Raw genomic sequence first — 17765 nt, 5'->3', positions numbered from 1 at the left:
AACGAAGAAATGAAAGTTTCCGTAGTGGAGTAGTAGAATTTAGGCAGAGTTGTTGGGAATTAAGAAGGAATAAAACATGCTTGGTGTAAACAGGTGTTTGATAGTTGGAGTGAAGTGTGGTATGATTTACTCAAGTGAGAATGATTCGCACATCTGTCTTTCCATAACGGATCTATGTTGCTTTTAGCAGCGATGTACTTGGTAGAAGTGACCCTTTTGTAAGTTGGGCATTGGTACACAAGATAACACCTGGATGCAGATGTTGTATGTGCCACTTAAGACAAACTGATTTGTCAATAAATTGCTGTATATCAGTACGTATGTTTTCTGTTCTGATTATTTCAAGAGCTGTTTAAAGTTAATCAATTTGTTTATGTTAATTTTCATGATTAAACATCTTGTGAAAGATTAATCTTGGGATAGAAATTTTTAAAAACTACCAGAAATCCTGAAGGTGAATCCAGAAGTTTCAGTTGTAAATGGTGTGAGGTAGGATATGAGATGCTGACAGACCTGAAATGAAAGCGCTAACCAGATAAACGTTACACAATGTTTTATTGTAAAGCACAAAGCAGCAGTGAATACTGAATATGGCACACTGACGTTTCTACGAGACACTGGTGTTCTGTACACAAAGTATTGCATTTTATTACCATGAAACCTTTTTGCAGGCTTCAGGCAGTCCAGTATTTCAAACTACAGTAAGTAGCTTGGAGCTTCCTTTCGACTGGGACATTTCACAGTAACTGCTATCAAAGAGCTCGAGTTCAAGACATTAAGTACGTGTTCAAGAAACCTGATGCATTTCCAGAAGTAAAAGCAAATTCCTTTCAGTTCAGTCCGAGTGAACAAATAACTTTAGCTTAGCTTCTTCACTGATGCCCGCTGTTCTGTGTGGAGTTATTGAAGTGTTTGGCTTTAACAGCACCCAGTATTCTACAATAAAGAGAAGTGTACAATTATTTAACAATATTGTCCATTAGCTGTTGCATATAAAGTTCAGCAGGTTGTTTTTGGCTTAAATGTACTGAATTCTTTGTACTGAATATGTTTTAGTGATTATTGGCATGCTGCTGAATGTTGGTAAGGACTCCAAATCCACTGCTGCTCCTTGAACTCACCACAGGTTATTTTGTGGTCACCTGAGAAAGCAAACAGCCTTAATTAATAAACAGACAGCAAAGCTGGCATTGCAAAAACTTCGCCAGGTCCTCATTGAAGAAGAGATTACTATATGTGCTGAAGTTTCTGAAACACAAGGTTTGGCCTTCAGGCTTCATTGCAACAGTATCCATGACACATTGCAGAGCTAACTTGGTCAGTTGTTTAACAGCAGATAACGTCTAGCTACAGAACCACACACATGGAATATTCCTGGCCAGACAGCCACATATGGATTAGAATTGGTGCCAATCGCAGTCAGCTCTTTCCCACTGCATAATTGGAAAAGTTTCCAGGCTGCTCGTACTGACTGGATTATGGAGAGGTATGTCATTTTCTGCATTGTCTTCCCAATAAATACTGAGACAGCTGATTTGCTTTGTGAAGATATACACGACTCTCATATGCCATAAAATGATGTAAACCAGAATAAGGAATTAACAGTTAACTCCACAGGAGGCCGTTTCATCCAGCAGCTCTCTCTGAAGCCTTGCAGCATCTCTTCTTGTTGCCTCTGTCTGTATCTTAGTGGGCTGGTGCCCATTATCCATGGTGTATTGAGCCTTGCCTCATTAGCAAACACACAGATCCTGGTGTAGATGAAAACCAATGTAACTGCTCCAAGTGAGTTTGACCTACTTTGAGGTAGAGGGAGACCTTATTCGGTGCTAACGCTAAATGCCAATGTGCTTTAGTGCACTAACAGAAGGTGAAATGTAATAATAGACTTTATATCTACTTTATGATATATCATTAATCCATGTAATATGGAGGTCCTTTGGAGTATGCAGGTCTCTCCTTTACATGTTCTACCGGTCTGTTATCGCCAGTACAATCGTCTATGCGATGGTGTACTGGGACAATGGCATCATCACAGGTGATGCCAACAGGCTCAATAAACTGATTAGAAAGGCTGGCTCTGTTATAGGAGTCAAACTGGGCACACTGGAGGCTGTGGCAGAACAAAATACCCTACAGAAAATAATGGCAATTCTGGACAATGTTTCTCACCCTGTGGATGCCACATTGGCTGAACAGAGGAGTACTTATAGTAATAGACTAAGACAACTGTGATGCTCCAAAGAGCACTATATGAGGCCTATATGAGACTTTATAATGAGTCAGCCTATAGCCAGAAAAGTGACGACCCCTTCCTGTTAGACTATTTGAGGAAACCTTTTTTTTTTATTCTTTCTTGCTTCTCTTCTAACATTTGTATACCTGTGCACTTATAATGCTACTGTGACACTGTAATTTCCTTTGGTATCAACAAAGTATCTCTCTATTTAATGGTTCAGCATGGACTAGATGGGCCAAATGGCCTGTTTCTGTGCTGCAGTGTTCTATGAATCAAATCTAATGATAGAATATAATGTTCTATTGCTATTTTTTCAAGCTAAAGATCTTGAAATAATAACCAATAACACAATGTGTCTCGTTGCTTGGCATTGATTCTGAAGTTTGATCTATGTACTGTGTATTCTCTGACTTAACTTGACGTGATGAGACTAGTGGTTCAACTTTACTATGCATTACCAGAACAAATATTAAAGAATTGTGTTTAAAATCTTCTTAAACTATGGAGATGCAACTTCAAACCATCAGGCACAGCCTTAACCTTGGACCAAAAGGGCCACAGATCTTCCAGTGTTAAGGTGAAACAGAAATAGCTGCTCCTGATGGGATGAAAAGTGTATGTGAAAGGAACAGCTGAAGCTGCTGGCATCGAGTTCCAGCACGTCTGACTGTGATGCCGCAGGGCAGGCCATCACATATCTCGCTCAGATGGTCTTGCTTCAAATTATTATCCTTTATCCATTGTAAATCATGATAACGCTTGTGTATTTCCAACAGGTTCTGTGTTTTTACCCATGTTTTAAAAGTTTCTCCTTTGTTCTGTTTGATGAATATCCTGAGTACAAAACTTCAATGAATAATGAGCATGCATTCAATGTACTCAGTCCCTTCTCACGGTAGCTTCACCACAGTCACATGTACCCACATTCCTATATACAAAAAAATATGGCAGTCAGGGATTTTTTTATTGCCAGCAGATATAGCAGTGAAATACCATTTCTGTGAGGGATACACTTTCAGCCCGTCTCTAATCTAAAACCCTAAAGTAATAAGCAATAGTTTGTTGCTTTCCTGTCAGTTTCATTTAGTATCAGGAATAATACAATCCCTTTATCTCTGAATCATTTTAAAATAAATCCTTGTGTGAAATCTTGTAATTGAAACATTGAATCAAAGTATGGTTTCAATGAATGTATTCTGAACTGAAAGCTCACATTGTCCTCTAGATTCTGTGTGGCAAGACTTTTTGATTATTTCCCCCGTCTATGACATGATCATGATTAATTTACTAGGAATCCAAAGTTCTTAGAGTGGAGATAGTATACACCAATCAATATTCAGGGCACGCTTACTCTGAGTGTGAATAACTTTGAAATTGCTTGCATGGAAATTTATTTGCCACAGTTTGCCTGTTTAGTTAATCCTTTAGAATTACGTTTTAATGCTTCCAGCAAGAGCATATGTCATAGAGTCAAAGAGAAGTACAGTACAGAAACAGGCCCTTTCACCCATCTCATCTGTGCCGAACCATTTAAGCTGCCTGCTCTAGGACCCTAGCCCTCCATACCCCTATAAACCACATATCTATCCAAGCTTCCCTCAAATGTTGAAATAGAGTTGGCAGCTCATTTCACATTCCCATGACCCTCTGAGCAAAGTAGTTTCCCCTTAAAATTTTGACCTTTCCCTCTTAACCCAAGACCTCTAGTTGTATTCCCACCCAACCTCAGTGGAAAAAGCCTGCCTGCATTTGTCATAAACAAATTGCACTTCTGCAATTTAACCTGGTACTAAATATGTTAATAGTTGAGACCATAATAAAGATTCCTCAAAGTCATGACTGGTTGCATTCTCCTAGATAATCTTTGGTCTTCTCTTAAGTCAATAATTCACCCTCAGTCCTGTGGGCTTTGTTGTAATGGTTGCTTTGAGCAATTTTATTAAATGATTTTCCCAAAATCCGTACAAGTACGAACTGTAGATGCTCCTATATAGTTTATTCACATCTTTATAACAAAAATTAAGTTCTCCTGTCATCGATAATCCTTTATAAATCTATATAAGTTTTCCCTGATTATTCTCTCTTTAGATCGGGGTTCCCAACCTTTTTTATGTTACGGAGCCTTACCATTAACCAAGGGGTCCATGGACCACAGGCTGGGAACCCCTGATTTAAATAAAGTTCAGCAAAATAGGAACAAGATTATTGGCACTGGACAAGTAGGTGATCTCAGTCAAATTGGCAGAGTCCTTGCTGGAAGTTTGGTGTTTACAAATAGTGGGATCAAGTCAGTTTTTGCATTAAGCTCAATTATTACCCAAATTGTTGTGAATACTATTGAAAGTGTTGAGGAGGTTCAAAGTACGGTATTTGGTTGCATTCAAAATACGCAGTAGGAAAACTGGATGCCTTTTGAGAAATGGCAAACATTAAATGCTGGTGAAGGTGAACTTTAGTCTTGCTTTAGCAAATACATTTTAATGAGTGAAATGTAATCAAATTTCAAAAGAACGTCCGTATTTCAAGAATGAAAACATACATAAAATAATTAGCAGCTGAATATTAGAGGAAAACATATGGAATATTCAAAGGGCAGTTGAATATAGAGGGAGCGTTTTGCAAGGGCAAAGTTATGGACTTCCACTAGCAGGCCTGATATCATAATTTAGAATGGTTATTCATAAAGTTTCCATGTGGAGGGAGATGTTTGGGCTGTAAACTCACCATTCCAATATTCTCTATTTGTACAACTTACCTAGCGTGAAACTATAGCACCAAAAACATCTTTTTGTCAGAATTTCAAGAATTGTCACAGCTGCCTAATTTTAAAAGTATTTTTGTGAAATATGGCCACTGTGTAATATTCAGTAACTTTTTAGAGAGGATATTTATGTGAGCAGAGGGACTGCTTTCTCCTAGTTCCCTCCCATATAAGTATTGAGCACCCACCTCACTGAGCAGAGTATCAGGACGCTCTTCTCAATATAGTTATGAACATCTCTGGTGCTGTTATTAAATTATAATATCCCCTCCAAAATTATGCACACTGGGGGGTTTCAGCCTGTTAGAAAAAAAATCACACTTAAGTCAATGTACTTTAATGTTCTTTAGTCTGCTCGCAGATGATGCCTTTAATCCATCACATTTACACCTGTGATATAAATGCATACGTCACTGCTGCACCCTGGCATATGCAACTCAAAGCCGTTTTGAACTTGAGCAGGACAAATCTGTAAAATGTACAACTGTGGTACCAAATCTCCATAAAATACACCAAAAATCTAAAGTTTATTCACATTGCTTTCCAAAGCATCTAACTGCCTGTTGTAACACTTACTGTTTTTGTCACACTTTTAACATTCCTGTTGTCTATTTCAAATTTTGACATACACATTACAACATGTATAAACATGCCATGGCATAGTGTACAGCATCCCACCTGTGGCAGTGCTATAGACATCGGTATGGCATCTCAAGTCAATACTTTATTAAAAGATATATCAACAGTAATTGTGTACAGTTCTGGTCACCAAATTATAGGAAAGATATCAACAAAATCGAGAGTACAGAGAAGATTTACTAGAATGTTACCTGGGTTTCAGCACCTAAGTTACAGGGAAAGGCTGAACAAGTTAAGTCTTTATTCTTTGGAGCATAGAAGGTTGAGGAGGGACTTGATAGAGGTATTTAAAATAATGAGGGGGATAGATCGAGTTGACGTGGATAGGCTTTTTCCATTGAGAGTAGGGGAGATTCAAACAAGAGGACATGATTTGAGAGTTAAGGGGCAAAAGTTTAAGGGTAGCACGAGGGGGAATTCCTTTACTCAGAGAGTGGTAGCTGTGTGGAATGAGCTTCCAGTAGAAGTGGTAGAGGCAGGTTCGGTATTGTCATTTAAAGTAAAATTGGATAGGTATGTGGACAGGAAAGGAACGGAGGGTTATGGGCTGAGTGCAGGCCACTGGGACTAGGTGAGAGTAAGCGTTCGGCACGGACTTGAAGGGCTGAGATGGCCTGTTTCCATGCTGTAATTGTTATATATGATTTTATATATATATATGACTATAAGGTTATAATCTTTGATATGTACAATTTCCCTTTCCATACATAGTGCTTGATCTGAGTATTTTCAGTGTTTTCTATTTTTATTACAAGTCTAAATTTTATATATATAACAAAATTATTGCTTATGAAAATAAATAACCAGTATAATCTTAAAATAGTGATTGACTTGTTTCACTCGATTCCAATTACCCCTCACCTGTCAGTCTAATGCAATTGCACATTGCACACTAGGGAAATTATTTATGCTCATAAGCTCTCCAATCATCCATTGTTAATTCCTGTAGTCATCATTTGTTCATGTGTCTGTTACCCTTGTAGTACAATTCTGAAAGGTGTCCTGGTCTGCCTGTCTATTGACACAAACCATGACTGGGAGTTTGGGATGTGAAACATGATATGCACATCACTGCACTCTTCCAAAACACTGCAAGATGTTTCCCGTCATAACTGCTTCCAACTAGCCATTTAACATTGGCCTGTTTGGTGAAAAATTTATTGATTATTGTCGTAAACCAAAAGAATATCAGTCTTATCTCTGTTCCCCCTTTTTTTGTAACATTGCATTAGTCCTTGAATAGTGTTGCAGACTTACTTATAGTCTAACAGATCACAAAGTGAACACCACCCCCACAACTATGACTATCTTTGCACCAGGTTGCTCTCTTTTATTTTGGAGAATGCCATGGACTCCCAACAAGCTGTAGACACAGATGGGATGATCACCAACACCCAATTTATATGAATTATATTTGGAGCTCCGGTCTTAACTCATAGAAACTTTCAATTCCTTCCCTATCTGACTCAGAGGCAGAATTGTAATCACAAGACTCGTTCCCTCCAACCCCTAATTTTATTGGCATATATCAATAAAGAGTTAACCAAACTTTCAGTATTGACACCGTCACTCTTACCTTTCCTTCCCATGTGTAAATCAATAAAAACTAATAAGAGTGCTCACAGCAAACATGCACTGAGGCAATTAAAACATCAGATGGTGGGAACCAACAAATTTGGGGACACGTCAGAATGCCTCACCCTTCTAGGCGCGTTGTAGAATTTCATTTAGAATCCCTTCATATGCCAAGCTGCTGGTCTGTAGGTCTTCCCAGGGTACGAAAGATTCCCCCTCATTTTCAACGTAAGTGCTCCAGCAGTAATTATACTCGGGAGCCTTCATGATCTTCAGTCGGCAACCAGCAGCTTTCAGCAGCCGAAGACCTTGTTGGATCTCAGGCTCTTCCCACATGAACAAGCGAGCCATGAAGATGGTGAGGCGGATGTTGGGACTCTTCTTCAGGTATTCTGCAATTTTAGAAGCGCAGGCCGCACAAGGGCTGGAGGAGACGTGCCAAGTGATGGAGTACTTCGAACTGCCATTGCATTCCTTGAAGACCTCTGTAAAGAAGGCCTCTTCCGCATGCGTGCTTGTGTGCTCGTCCTCCACGTATCCTTGCATCTTCTGGCAATCTGCATCTTGCTGTTCCACTGAATAGCACAAAAATGTCTTATTCCTTCCCGAGCTGTATTCTACGTTTTTGAACTGGAACTTGAAGAAAATAGAAGGTATTTGCTCTCTGGAATTTAAAAGGAGCAGATGTTATTGCCAAGAAAACAATGGGACTTTTGCTTCAACCATACAACCATGTTACAAACTGAGTGCTTACCAACAAGTAGAGTACCCATTCTATTTTCTATCTTTTAACTAAACCCTTATCTCAATCAAAACCTCGGTGCCCATTTTATGGAATAAGGTTGTCAAATGTCTTTCTAAAATCCCGTTTTAGGAATGATTTTCCTTCTCTACCATACCAGATAACTTGTTAGAATTTCTTAATAGGTTCTTCAAACTTGATTTACCCCTCTCAAATCCTTGCTGATTCTGCTTAACACATTTAGAGTTTATAAATGATTGTTGAACCTGATTGTAGAGATGTGTTAAAACCTTTTGCTGAGAACAGGTATCAGGCTAACTGGTTCACATTTCTACATTTATTTCCATTCTCCCTTTAACTAGCAGTTATATTTGACATGCTTCAATCTGCTGGAATTGGTCCAGAACCTGGGGACTTTCCAAAGATCGCTTATTGATGCATTTTTTACCTCTGCAATCACTGAGACATTGTCCAATCAAGCTGGGGACTTTTCTTTATTAATATAGGGAGAGGGCAATATTATGCAGAAACAGCCCTTCAGCCACTGAGTCCACAGCAGAAGTCCCCCTTAATTTCTCTAGTCATTTCTCTACAGTGAATCGTCTGAAGAGAAAGCAGCCTGAATCAGCAAAAGTAAATTTTCCAGGTAAAACCCAAGTTCTGGAATACGTTGATACAACAGCCAGCATCACCACACAAGCTGATTCGCGGTCTGGCTCAGTGTTGCTTATGAGATGGGACTGCAAAAGATATGCTTGATGACATCAGTATCCCCTTACATAACAATGCGTACGCCTCTCAAAGTCCAACCGTCAAAGCCCATCACGAGAGGTGGAAACAGGTAAGGACGGCCAGCAGGGCTCTGGTGAAGTTGAACAGGCCAGTCCCCTGTACAGTGGATATAATGGATTGCAGCAACATTGATGATCTCCAGCCATACCATCGACTTCAGAGGACGATGGAGATAAGAGTTCATCAATAGCCTATGATTCACTGGGAGCTAATGGCCCAGGAAGAACGATGAGCACACTGTAAAATAATTTATAACTGGCACATTTTGCATTATACAAATAAATAATTCTATGTAAATGACATTTTTAAATGTATCAATGTGTCCCCTTTTATGTGTTCAGAGTATATATTGTGTACTGTGGCAGAAACAGCAGCTCTGAGATTAAAGGCTTTATTCCACTATCCCAGCTCCGATCAGAAAATTGTGAGATATGCCCAACAATTCTGGTGTCACTGACAGTTCAAGGGTGACGTGCTTTTGCAGATCTACCCCCACAATATTTTCCAGTGATGTCTGCGGCCAGTTCTTCTCTGCTCACTGCAGTGGCTCATTGAAATGGAATTTCAAGTGTATTTTTAACTCTCTTTATCTCAGCAGGAGGAGGTGGCAGTAAACTGGGAGTAATATTGCCAGACGCTCACAGAGGGAAGAAAGGTCATTTTAAAGAGACAATCTGCCTGGTCTGTCAGTCATAGAATCATGGAGCATGCCAGGATAGAAACAGACCCTTTGGCCCATCTAGACAGTGCTGAACCATTATTCTGTCTAGTCCTATCAACTTGCACTTGGCCACAGTCCTTCATACTCCTCCCATCAATATACTTTTCCAAGTTTCTCTGAAATGTTCCAGTCAGTCCCATCTACCACTTCTGCTGGTAGCTTATTCCTGACTCACACCACCCTTTGAGTAAAGATGCTCCCCCCTCAAGTTCCACTTAAATATTTCACCTTTGACCCTTAATCTATGACCTATAGTTCTGGTCAGTGGAAAAGTCTACTTGCATTTACCCCACCTATACCCCTCATAACTTTGTATATCTCTATCAAATCTCCTTTCATTCTCCTACATTCCAGGAATAAACTTAACCTATTCAACTTTTCCCTATAACTCAGGTCAGCAGTCCTGGTAGCATTCTTGTACATTTTTCTGTATTCTTTCAATCTCATTGACACACTTCCTGTGGGTAGGTGACCACAAACTGCACACAATTCTCCAAATTTTGCCTCATTAACGTCTTATACAACTTCAACACAACATCCTAATTTCTGCACTCAATGCTCTGATCTATAAAGACCAATCTACCCAAAGTTCTTTTTACGGCCCTGTCTACCTTTGATGTCACTTCCTTTATTTCCAGTTTCCTTTATTCTACCAAACTCTTTAGTGCTCTATTGTTCACTGTATAAGTCTTACTTTGTTCTGTCCTTCCAAAATGAAAGACCTCACACTTGTCTGCATTGAATTCCATCTGCCATTTTTCCATTTGGTCCAGATCCCACTGAAAGCCATGATAGCCTTCCTCGCTGTCCACTACACCCCCAATCATGGTGTCAAACACAAATTTGCTGATCCAGTTTACCACTTTATCATCCAGATCATTGATATGGATGACCAACTTAACAATGGACCCAGCACCAATCCCTGCAGCACATCACTAGCCCCAGGCCTCTAGTCAGAGAGGCAACTATCTACTATCATGCTCAAGCTTCTCCTGCTAAGCCAATGCTGGGTATAAATTGCTACAACATCCTAAATGCCATGTACCTGAACCTTGTGGACCAGCCTCCCAGTTGGGACTTTGCCAAAGGCCTTGCTAAACATTTGCCCACACACAATGCAGGTTCTAAATGAGGAGGTCTCTTGGCCTAATTGCTCCCTCCTTAGATTTTGATCAGCACCTGAAAAGTCACATCAGTTGGGTTCTCATGGCTCAGTAGTTATATTGTCAAAGGCCACCCTCCCTCCCACCTCCACCTCCATTCCTCATGTAATCAAAGAACGTGTATCCTGCATGACAAAGGATCTCCCCTTACACACAACGCACTGCACCAAGAAATTCTGAGGTTAGCTCTGGGCCCCGGCAGTCAAAGAAGAGAGGACGTGTGGGTTGAGGAAAGGATTTGAAAGATAGGGGGCAAGTGTCTGTCATCAGGAAAGGCTAAGCCCAAGTGGAAGGGATGCTGATGGCGAGGAAGAGTTGGGAATGGAGGTGTGTCATGTTTGGCCGCATTATTAGGTTCATGGTGAGGAAATTAAGGATGGGTAGGGTACATTGTGGGCAGAGGGGAGAAGTTCTAAGGAACATGCAAGATAGCAAACTGTTTCGAAGGGCCTTCCACCATCAGGAACCCCTAACACCCAGGACATACTGTCTTCTCGCTGCTGCCATCAGGAAGAAGGTACAGGAGCCTTAGGACTCACACCACCAGATTCAGGAACAGTTATTACCCCCAACCATCAAGCTCTTGAACCAGAGATATAACTTCACTTTCTCCATCATTGATCTGTTCCCACAACCTATGGGCTCACTTTCAAGGACTCTTCATCTCATGTTCTTGATATTTATTTATTTGTTTGTTATTTCTTCTTTTTTTGTATTTGCACAGTTTGTTGTCTATGTACACTGGTTGAACACCCAAGCTGGCACGGTCTTTCATTGACTCTATTATCGTTATTATTCTATTATGGATTTACTGTGAACGCCCACAAGAAAATCAATCACATGGTTGCATATGGTGACATATATGTACTTGGATAATAAATTTATTTGAACTTTGAACTGAAGCCAGGATTGTGTTTTGAATAAATTCACAAGCCTGAAGCAGATGCTCAGATCCGGAATAGATGCATAGATGTCGAGTAATGTCACAGCCGTGGTGAAGTCCTGCTGTTACCAGAGTGACCATGGATGGTGCAGGTCATGCTCACTCCAAAGGGAACTAGGGAATGTACAAGGATAGGGTGCATGTCATTGAATACCACTGTGGACGTGTTGGTGTATTAGATGAAAATACACTTCACTTCAAGCAACAGGATGACATTTTTGTCTTTAAAAAAAATGGAACTCGTATTGGACCAGAGTGCTTTGTTAATAGAGTTAATGTGACATTATGTTGATGGACCTTGAGTAAATGAGAAACTGCAGAAAGACAAGTGTACTCAGTTACTGGAAGGATGCCAAGCGTACTGATTAAGTAGACTAACAGAATGCACCCTCTCCTTGAACTGGCATGGGTAGATAACACTTGTATATAAATGAGTGACTACACTGTATGTTTTTGAAGCTACCACCAGCTCTTGTGTAGTGATCCTTCCCTTGCAACAAGTAAAATAAACACGCATATGAATGATCCACTCTGAGTTAATTGTTGTTTGTTATAAGATGTATTAAAGGTGCTCGACAGGATCAAAGTGTTGAAAATCCCCTTTTTTGGATTATAAGAACATAAGAAATAGCAGCAGGAGTTGGCCATCTGGCCCATCGAGCCTGCTCCACCATTCAATAAGATCATGGCTGATCTGACCACGGACTCACCTCCACCTACCTGTCTTTTCCACATAATCCTTATTTCACCTGCTATAAAAAATTCTATCCAATCTTGTCTTAAATATATTTACTGAGGTAGCCTCCACTCCTCCTCATCTTTGTCCTAAATTTACGCCCCCAAGTCTTGAGGCTATATCACCTAGTTCTAGTCTCACCAACCAGCAGAAACATCTTTCCTGCTTCTATTTTATCTATCCCTTTCATAATTTTATATGTTTCTATAAGATCTTCTCTCATCCTTCTGAATTCCAGTGAGCACAATCCTAGGTGACTCAATCTCTCCTCACAGTCTAACCCCCTCATCTCTGGAATCAACCTGGTGAACCTCCTCTGTGCCACTTCCAAAGCCAGTATATCCTTCATCAAGTAAGGAGACCAGAACTGCACACAGTACTCCAGGTGTGGCTTCACCAGTACCTGTACAGTTGCAGCATAATCTCCCTGCTCTTAAATTCAATCCCTCTAGCAATGGCCAACATTCCACTTGCCTTCTTGATAGCCTGCTGCACCTGCAAATCAGCCTTTTGTGATTCATGAACAAGCACTCCCACGTCTCTCTGCACAGCATCATGCTGCTTTTTTTTACCATTTAAATACTAATCTGCTCTTCCATTTTTCCTTCCAAAGTGGATGACTTTGAATTTACCAACATTGTACTTCATCTGCCAGACCCTTGCCCACTCACTTAACCTAGCTATATCTCTCTACAGACTCTCTGTATCCTCTGCACAATTTGCTGTTCCATTCAATTTAGTGCCATCAGTAAACTTAGATACACTACACCCGGTCCCCTCTTCCAGATCGTTAATGTATATTGTGAACAGTTGCAGGCCCAGCACCGACCCCTGTGGCACACGGCTCACCACTGATTGCCAACCAGAGCCGCACCCATGTATCCCAACTCTCTGCTTTCTATTGGTTAACCAATCTTCTCTCCATGCTAATGCATTATCCCCAACTCTATGCATCCTTATCTTATGGATAAGTCTTTTATGTGGCACCTTATCAAACGCCTGCTGGAAATACAAGTAAGTAATAGACAATAGACAATAGACAATAGGTGCAGAAGTAGACCATTTGGCCCTTCGAGCCTGCACCGCCATTTTGAGATCATGGCTGATCAACTACTATCAATACCCGGTTCCTGCCTTGTCCCCATATCCCTTGTTACCCCTATCCATAAGATACCTATCTAGCTCCTTCTTGAAAGCATCCAGAGAATTGGCCTCCACTACCTTCCGAGGCAGTGCATTCCACACCCCCACAAATCTCTGGGAGAAGAAGTTTTTCCTTAACTCTGTCTTAAATGACCTACCCCTTATTCTCAAACCATGCCCTCTGGTACTGGACTCTCCCAGCATATGGAACATATTTCCTGCCTCTATCTTGTCCAATCCCTTAATAATCTTATATGTTTCAATCAGATCCCCTCTCAATCTCCTTAATTCCAGCGTGTACAAGCCCAGTCTCTCTAACCTCTCTGCGTAAGACAGTCCAGACATCCCAGGAATTAACCTCGTGAATCTACGTCCATCTGTTCCCCTCTATACACTGTGCTCGATATATCCTCAAAGATCTCTGGTCAGTTTGTCAAACAGGACCTGCCTTTGCTGAATCCATGCTGTGTCTGCCTGATGGATCCATTTCTTTCCAGATGCCTCGCTATTTCTTCTTTAATGATAGCTTCTAGCACTTTTCCAACTACAGATGTTAAACTACCAAGCATATAGTCACCTGCCTTTTGCCAACATCTTTTTTGAACAGTGGTGTAATATTTGCCTTCTCTGCTGGGACCTGCCTAGAGTCCAGAGAATTTGGTAAATTGGCACCAAACCCTCAACTACAACCTCTGCCATTTCTGTCAGTACCCTGGGATGCATTCCATCAGGACCAGGGGACTTGTCTATCTTAAGGCCCACTAGTTTGCTCAGTACTACCTCTTCAGTGATAATTATGGTATTGAGGCCCTCACCTCCCATTACATCCATAACATCTCTCTTTGGCATGTTAGACATGTCCTCCCACTGTGGAGACCGACACAAAATAATCATTCAAAGCCTTACCCATTTCCTCATTACCCAATATCAATTCCCCCTTTTCATCCTCCAAGTTATGTTAACTTTGGCCATCCTTTTCTGCTTTATATAATTAAAAAGACTCTTACTATCCATTTTTATAGTTTGTGCTAGTTTATTTTCTTTATCTGTCTTTCCTTTCTTTATTGCTTGCTTAGTGGTTCTTTGTTGCTTTTTAAAGTTTTCCCCCTCTTCCAGTTTCCCACTACTCTTTTCGACTTTGTATGCACGAGCTTTTAGTTTGATCCCTTCCTTTATTTCCTTAGTTATCCAAGGCTGGCTCTCCCCACACTTACTGTCCTTGCTTTCAACTGGAATATACTTTTGTTGAGCACCATGAAAAATCTCTTTGAAATTCTTCTATTGTTCCTCAACCATCCCACCATATAGCCTGTGTTCCCTGTCTACCCTATCCAACTCCTCCCTCATCCTGTTGTAGTTTCCATTATTTAGGCTTAATACACTGGTTTTAGTTCAAACTCATCCTCCCTCATCTTATTTTACATTTGTTGAATTGAACAGCACTGCGAAGCCCTTCACAACCTAGTATCTATACACTGGTGTTTTCATACAGTTTACATCAAGCAACACTGAAAGACACAACAATCAAAAGTCTTACAGAAGGAAGCAATTGAGCCCATCATGCCCATATTGAGTTTTTAAACAGCAGTCACATTTAGTCCAACATCCCCACTGTCTCCACTTAACTTGTAAATTTCCCATTCTGAACACTGTTTCATTGCATGTTTAGAACAGTTAATGAAGTTGCCCTCCAGTAGTTTTACACACAAAGTTTCAGAGTGATGTATCATAGAAACAGACCCTTCAGCCCATCAAATCCATGCCAACCATTGATTTATACTAGTCCTGCACTAATGGATGATACAAAGATAGGTGGAGGGGCAGGTAGTGTTGAGGAAGCAGAGAGGCTTCAGAAGGACTTAGACAGATTAGGAGAGTGGCAGATGGAATACAATGTTGGGTAATGTATAGTCATGCACTTTGGTAGAAGGAGTAAAAACATAGACTATTTTCTATATGGAAAAAAATTAAAATCTGAGATGTTGAGCGATTTGGGAGTCCTTGTGCAAGATTCCCTAAAAGTGAATTTTCAGGTTGAATCATTGGTGAGGAAGGTGAATGCAATATTAGAATTCATTTCAAGAGGACTAGAATATAAAAACAAAGATGTAATGCTAAGGCTGTATAAAGCACTGGTGAGGTCTCACTTGGAGTATTGTGAGCAGTTTTGGGTCCCTTGTTTAAGAAGGAATGTGCTGGCATTGGAGAAGGTTCAGAGGAGATTCACAAGAATGATTCCCGGAAGGTAAAGACTATCATATAAACTGTGATTGAAGGTTCTGGGCCTGTACTCACTAGAGTTTAGAAGAATGAGGGGGACTTCATTGAAAGCAATTGAATATTGAATAATATAGATAGAGTGGATGTGGAGAAGATGTTTCCTATAGTGGATGAGTCTAGGAGCAGAGAGCTCTGCCTCAAAATAGAGGGACATCCATTTAGAACAGAGATGAGGGGGAACTTCTTTAGCCAGAGGGGAGTGAATCTGTGGAATTTGTTGCCACAGGTGGCTGTGGAGGCCAGGTCACTGAGTTCTTTTAAGGTAGAGTTTGATAGGTTCTTGATTAATCAGGATGTAAAACGTTATGGGGAGAAGGCAGGAGAATGGGGTTGAGAGCGATACAGACCAGCCGTGATAAAATGGCAGAACAGACACGAGGTGCCAAATGGCCTGATTTTGCTTTTATGTCTTATTCCCAATCTGTTCTCCATGCATTCCCACTAACTCCCTCAGTTTCTACCATTCACCTGCACACTAGGGCGAGCTCACAGTGGCCAGTTAAAAACCAGCACACACGTCTTTGGGATGTGAGCGGAACCCAGAGAAACCTACACGGTCACAGGCAGAACCTACAAACTCTGTACAGACAGTACCCGAGGTGAGAAACAAAGAGGGTTTCTGAAGCTGCAAGGCAGCATTTCTACTAGCTGCATCACTGTGCCGCACTGAAATACAAAATAAAAAGAACAAAATCCCCTTTCTCCTATCTGAGGTATCAACTTCCAGAGGGGGTGGTCTCTCTTCATTTAGAAACCTTTTCAGAGGTATGAAAATGATCCATCACCACTTTGCTGGGAATAGTTCATGTATTCCTCACCACAGTGGCCCTTCAACCCTGGTAAAATCTGGCTAAATGCGTACGTATAAGTTTCTAAGACCTTTAAATTGTTCCTGAAGTGTGAGTCCTGGAATTGTCCACAATACCCGGACCCACGTAAAAGCCAAAGAGAGGGCATATAATAAAGTAAAAAATAGTGGCAAGTTGAGAAGCTTTTAAAAACCAACAGAAGACAACTAAAAAATGATTAATAAGATAATGATGGAACATGAAAGTAAGCTAGCAAATAATATTAAAGAGGATACCAAAAGTTTCTTCAAATACATAACGTGTAAAAAGAGGCGAAAGCAGATATCGGACCACTGGAAAATTATGCTTAAAGAGGTAGGAATGGGGGAATGAGGAAATGGTGGACGAACTGATTAAGTATTTTACATCAGTCTTCACTGTGGAAGACTCTAGCAGCATGGAGCAAGTTCCAGGTGTCAGAGGTCATGAAGTATGTGAAGTTACCATAACTAAAAAGAAAGTTCTTGGGAAACTGTAAGTCACCTAGACCAGATGGTGTACACTCTCGGGTTCTGAAAGAAGTGGTAAAAGCGGTCATGGGGGCATAAGTAACAATCTTTAAAGAATCACTAGATTCTGAAATGGTTCCAGGGGCTTGGAAAATTGCAAATGTCACATCATTCTTCAAGAAGGGAGTGAGGCAGAAGAAAGGGAACTATAGGCCAATTAGTCTGACCTCAGATGTTGGGAAGATGTAAGAGTTGATTATTAAGGATGATGTCTCAGGGTACTTGGAGGCACATGATAAAATAGGCTAAAGTCAGCATAATTTCCTCAAGGGAAAACCATGCCTGATTGGAACTCCTTGAAGAAATAACAAGCAGGATAGACAAAGGAGAACCAGTTGATGTCATGTATTTGGATTTTCAGAAGGCTTTTGATAAGGTGCCACACGTGAGGCTACTTAACAAGTTATAAGCCCATGGTATTGCAGGAAAGATTCTAGCTGATTGGCAGGAGGCAAAGTGTGAGAATAAAGGGAGCCTTTTCTAGTTGGCTGCAGATGACAGTGGTGTCCCAAAGGTGTCTGTGTATGGACTGATTCATTTTACATTATATGTCAAGGATTTAGATAATGGAATTGATGGCTTTGTTGCAAAGTTTGTAGATGATATGAAGATAGGTGGAGGGACATGTAAACCAGCAGGTTTATAAGTAGGTGATGGGTTTAATATGAATGTAA

The 17765-nt window shown here is 40.6% G+C and overlaps 1 protein-coding gene across 1 annotated transcript in view; it reads right to left on the bottom strand.

Annotated features, from left to right (window-relative positions):
- Positions 1-538: 538 nt before the first annotated feature.
- Positions 539-17765, bottom strand: part of apobec2a (apolipoprotein B mRNA editing enzyme, catalytic polypeptide-like 2a) — a 31314-nt gene continuing 14087 nt past the window's right edge. The window contains exons 2-3 of the mRNA XM_073054046.1: positions 7340-7878; positions 539-936 (exon numbers count right to left, since the gene is read on the bottom strand). Of these exons, the coding sequence (XP_072910147.1) occupies positions 7344-7878 (535 nt within the window). The 3' untranslated portion in view covers positions 539-936; positions 7340-7343. The remainder of the gene's footprint in view (positions 937-7339; positions 7879-17765) is intronic.

The sequence above is a fragment of the Hemitrygon akajei genome, chromosome 8, assembly GCF_048418815.1.
Source record: "Hemitrygon akajei chromosome 8, sHemAka1.3, whole genome shotgun sequence".
Classification (NCBI taxonomy): domain Eukaryota; kingdom Metazoa; phylum Chordata; class Chondrichthyes; order Myliobatiformes; family Dasyatidae; genus Hemitrygon; species Hemitrygon akajei.
Note: the sequence above shows the minus strand (reverse complement) of the source record. Positions and strands in the feature narration are given on the sequence as shown.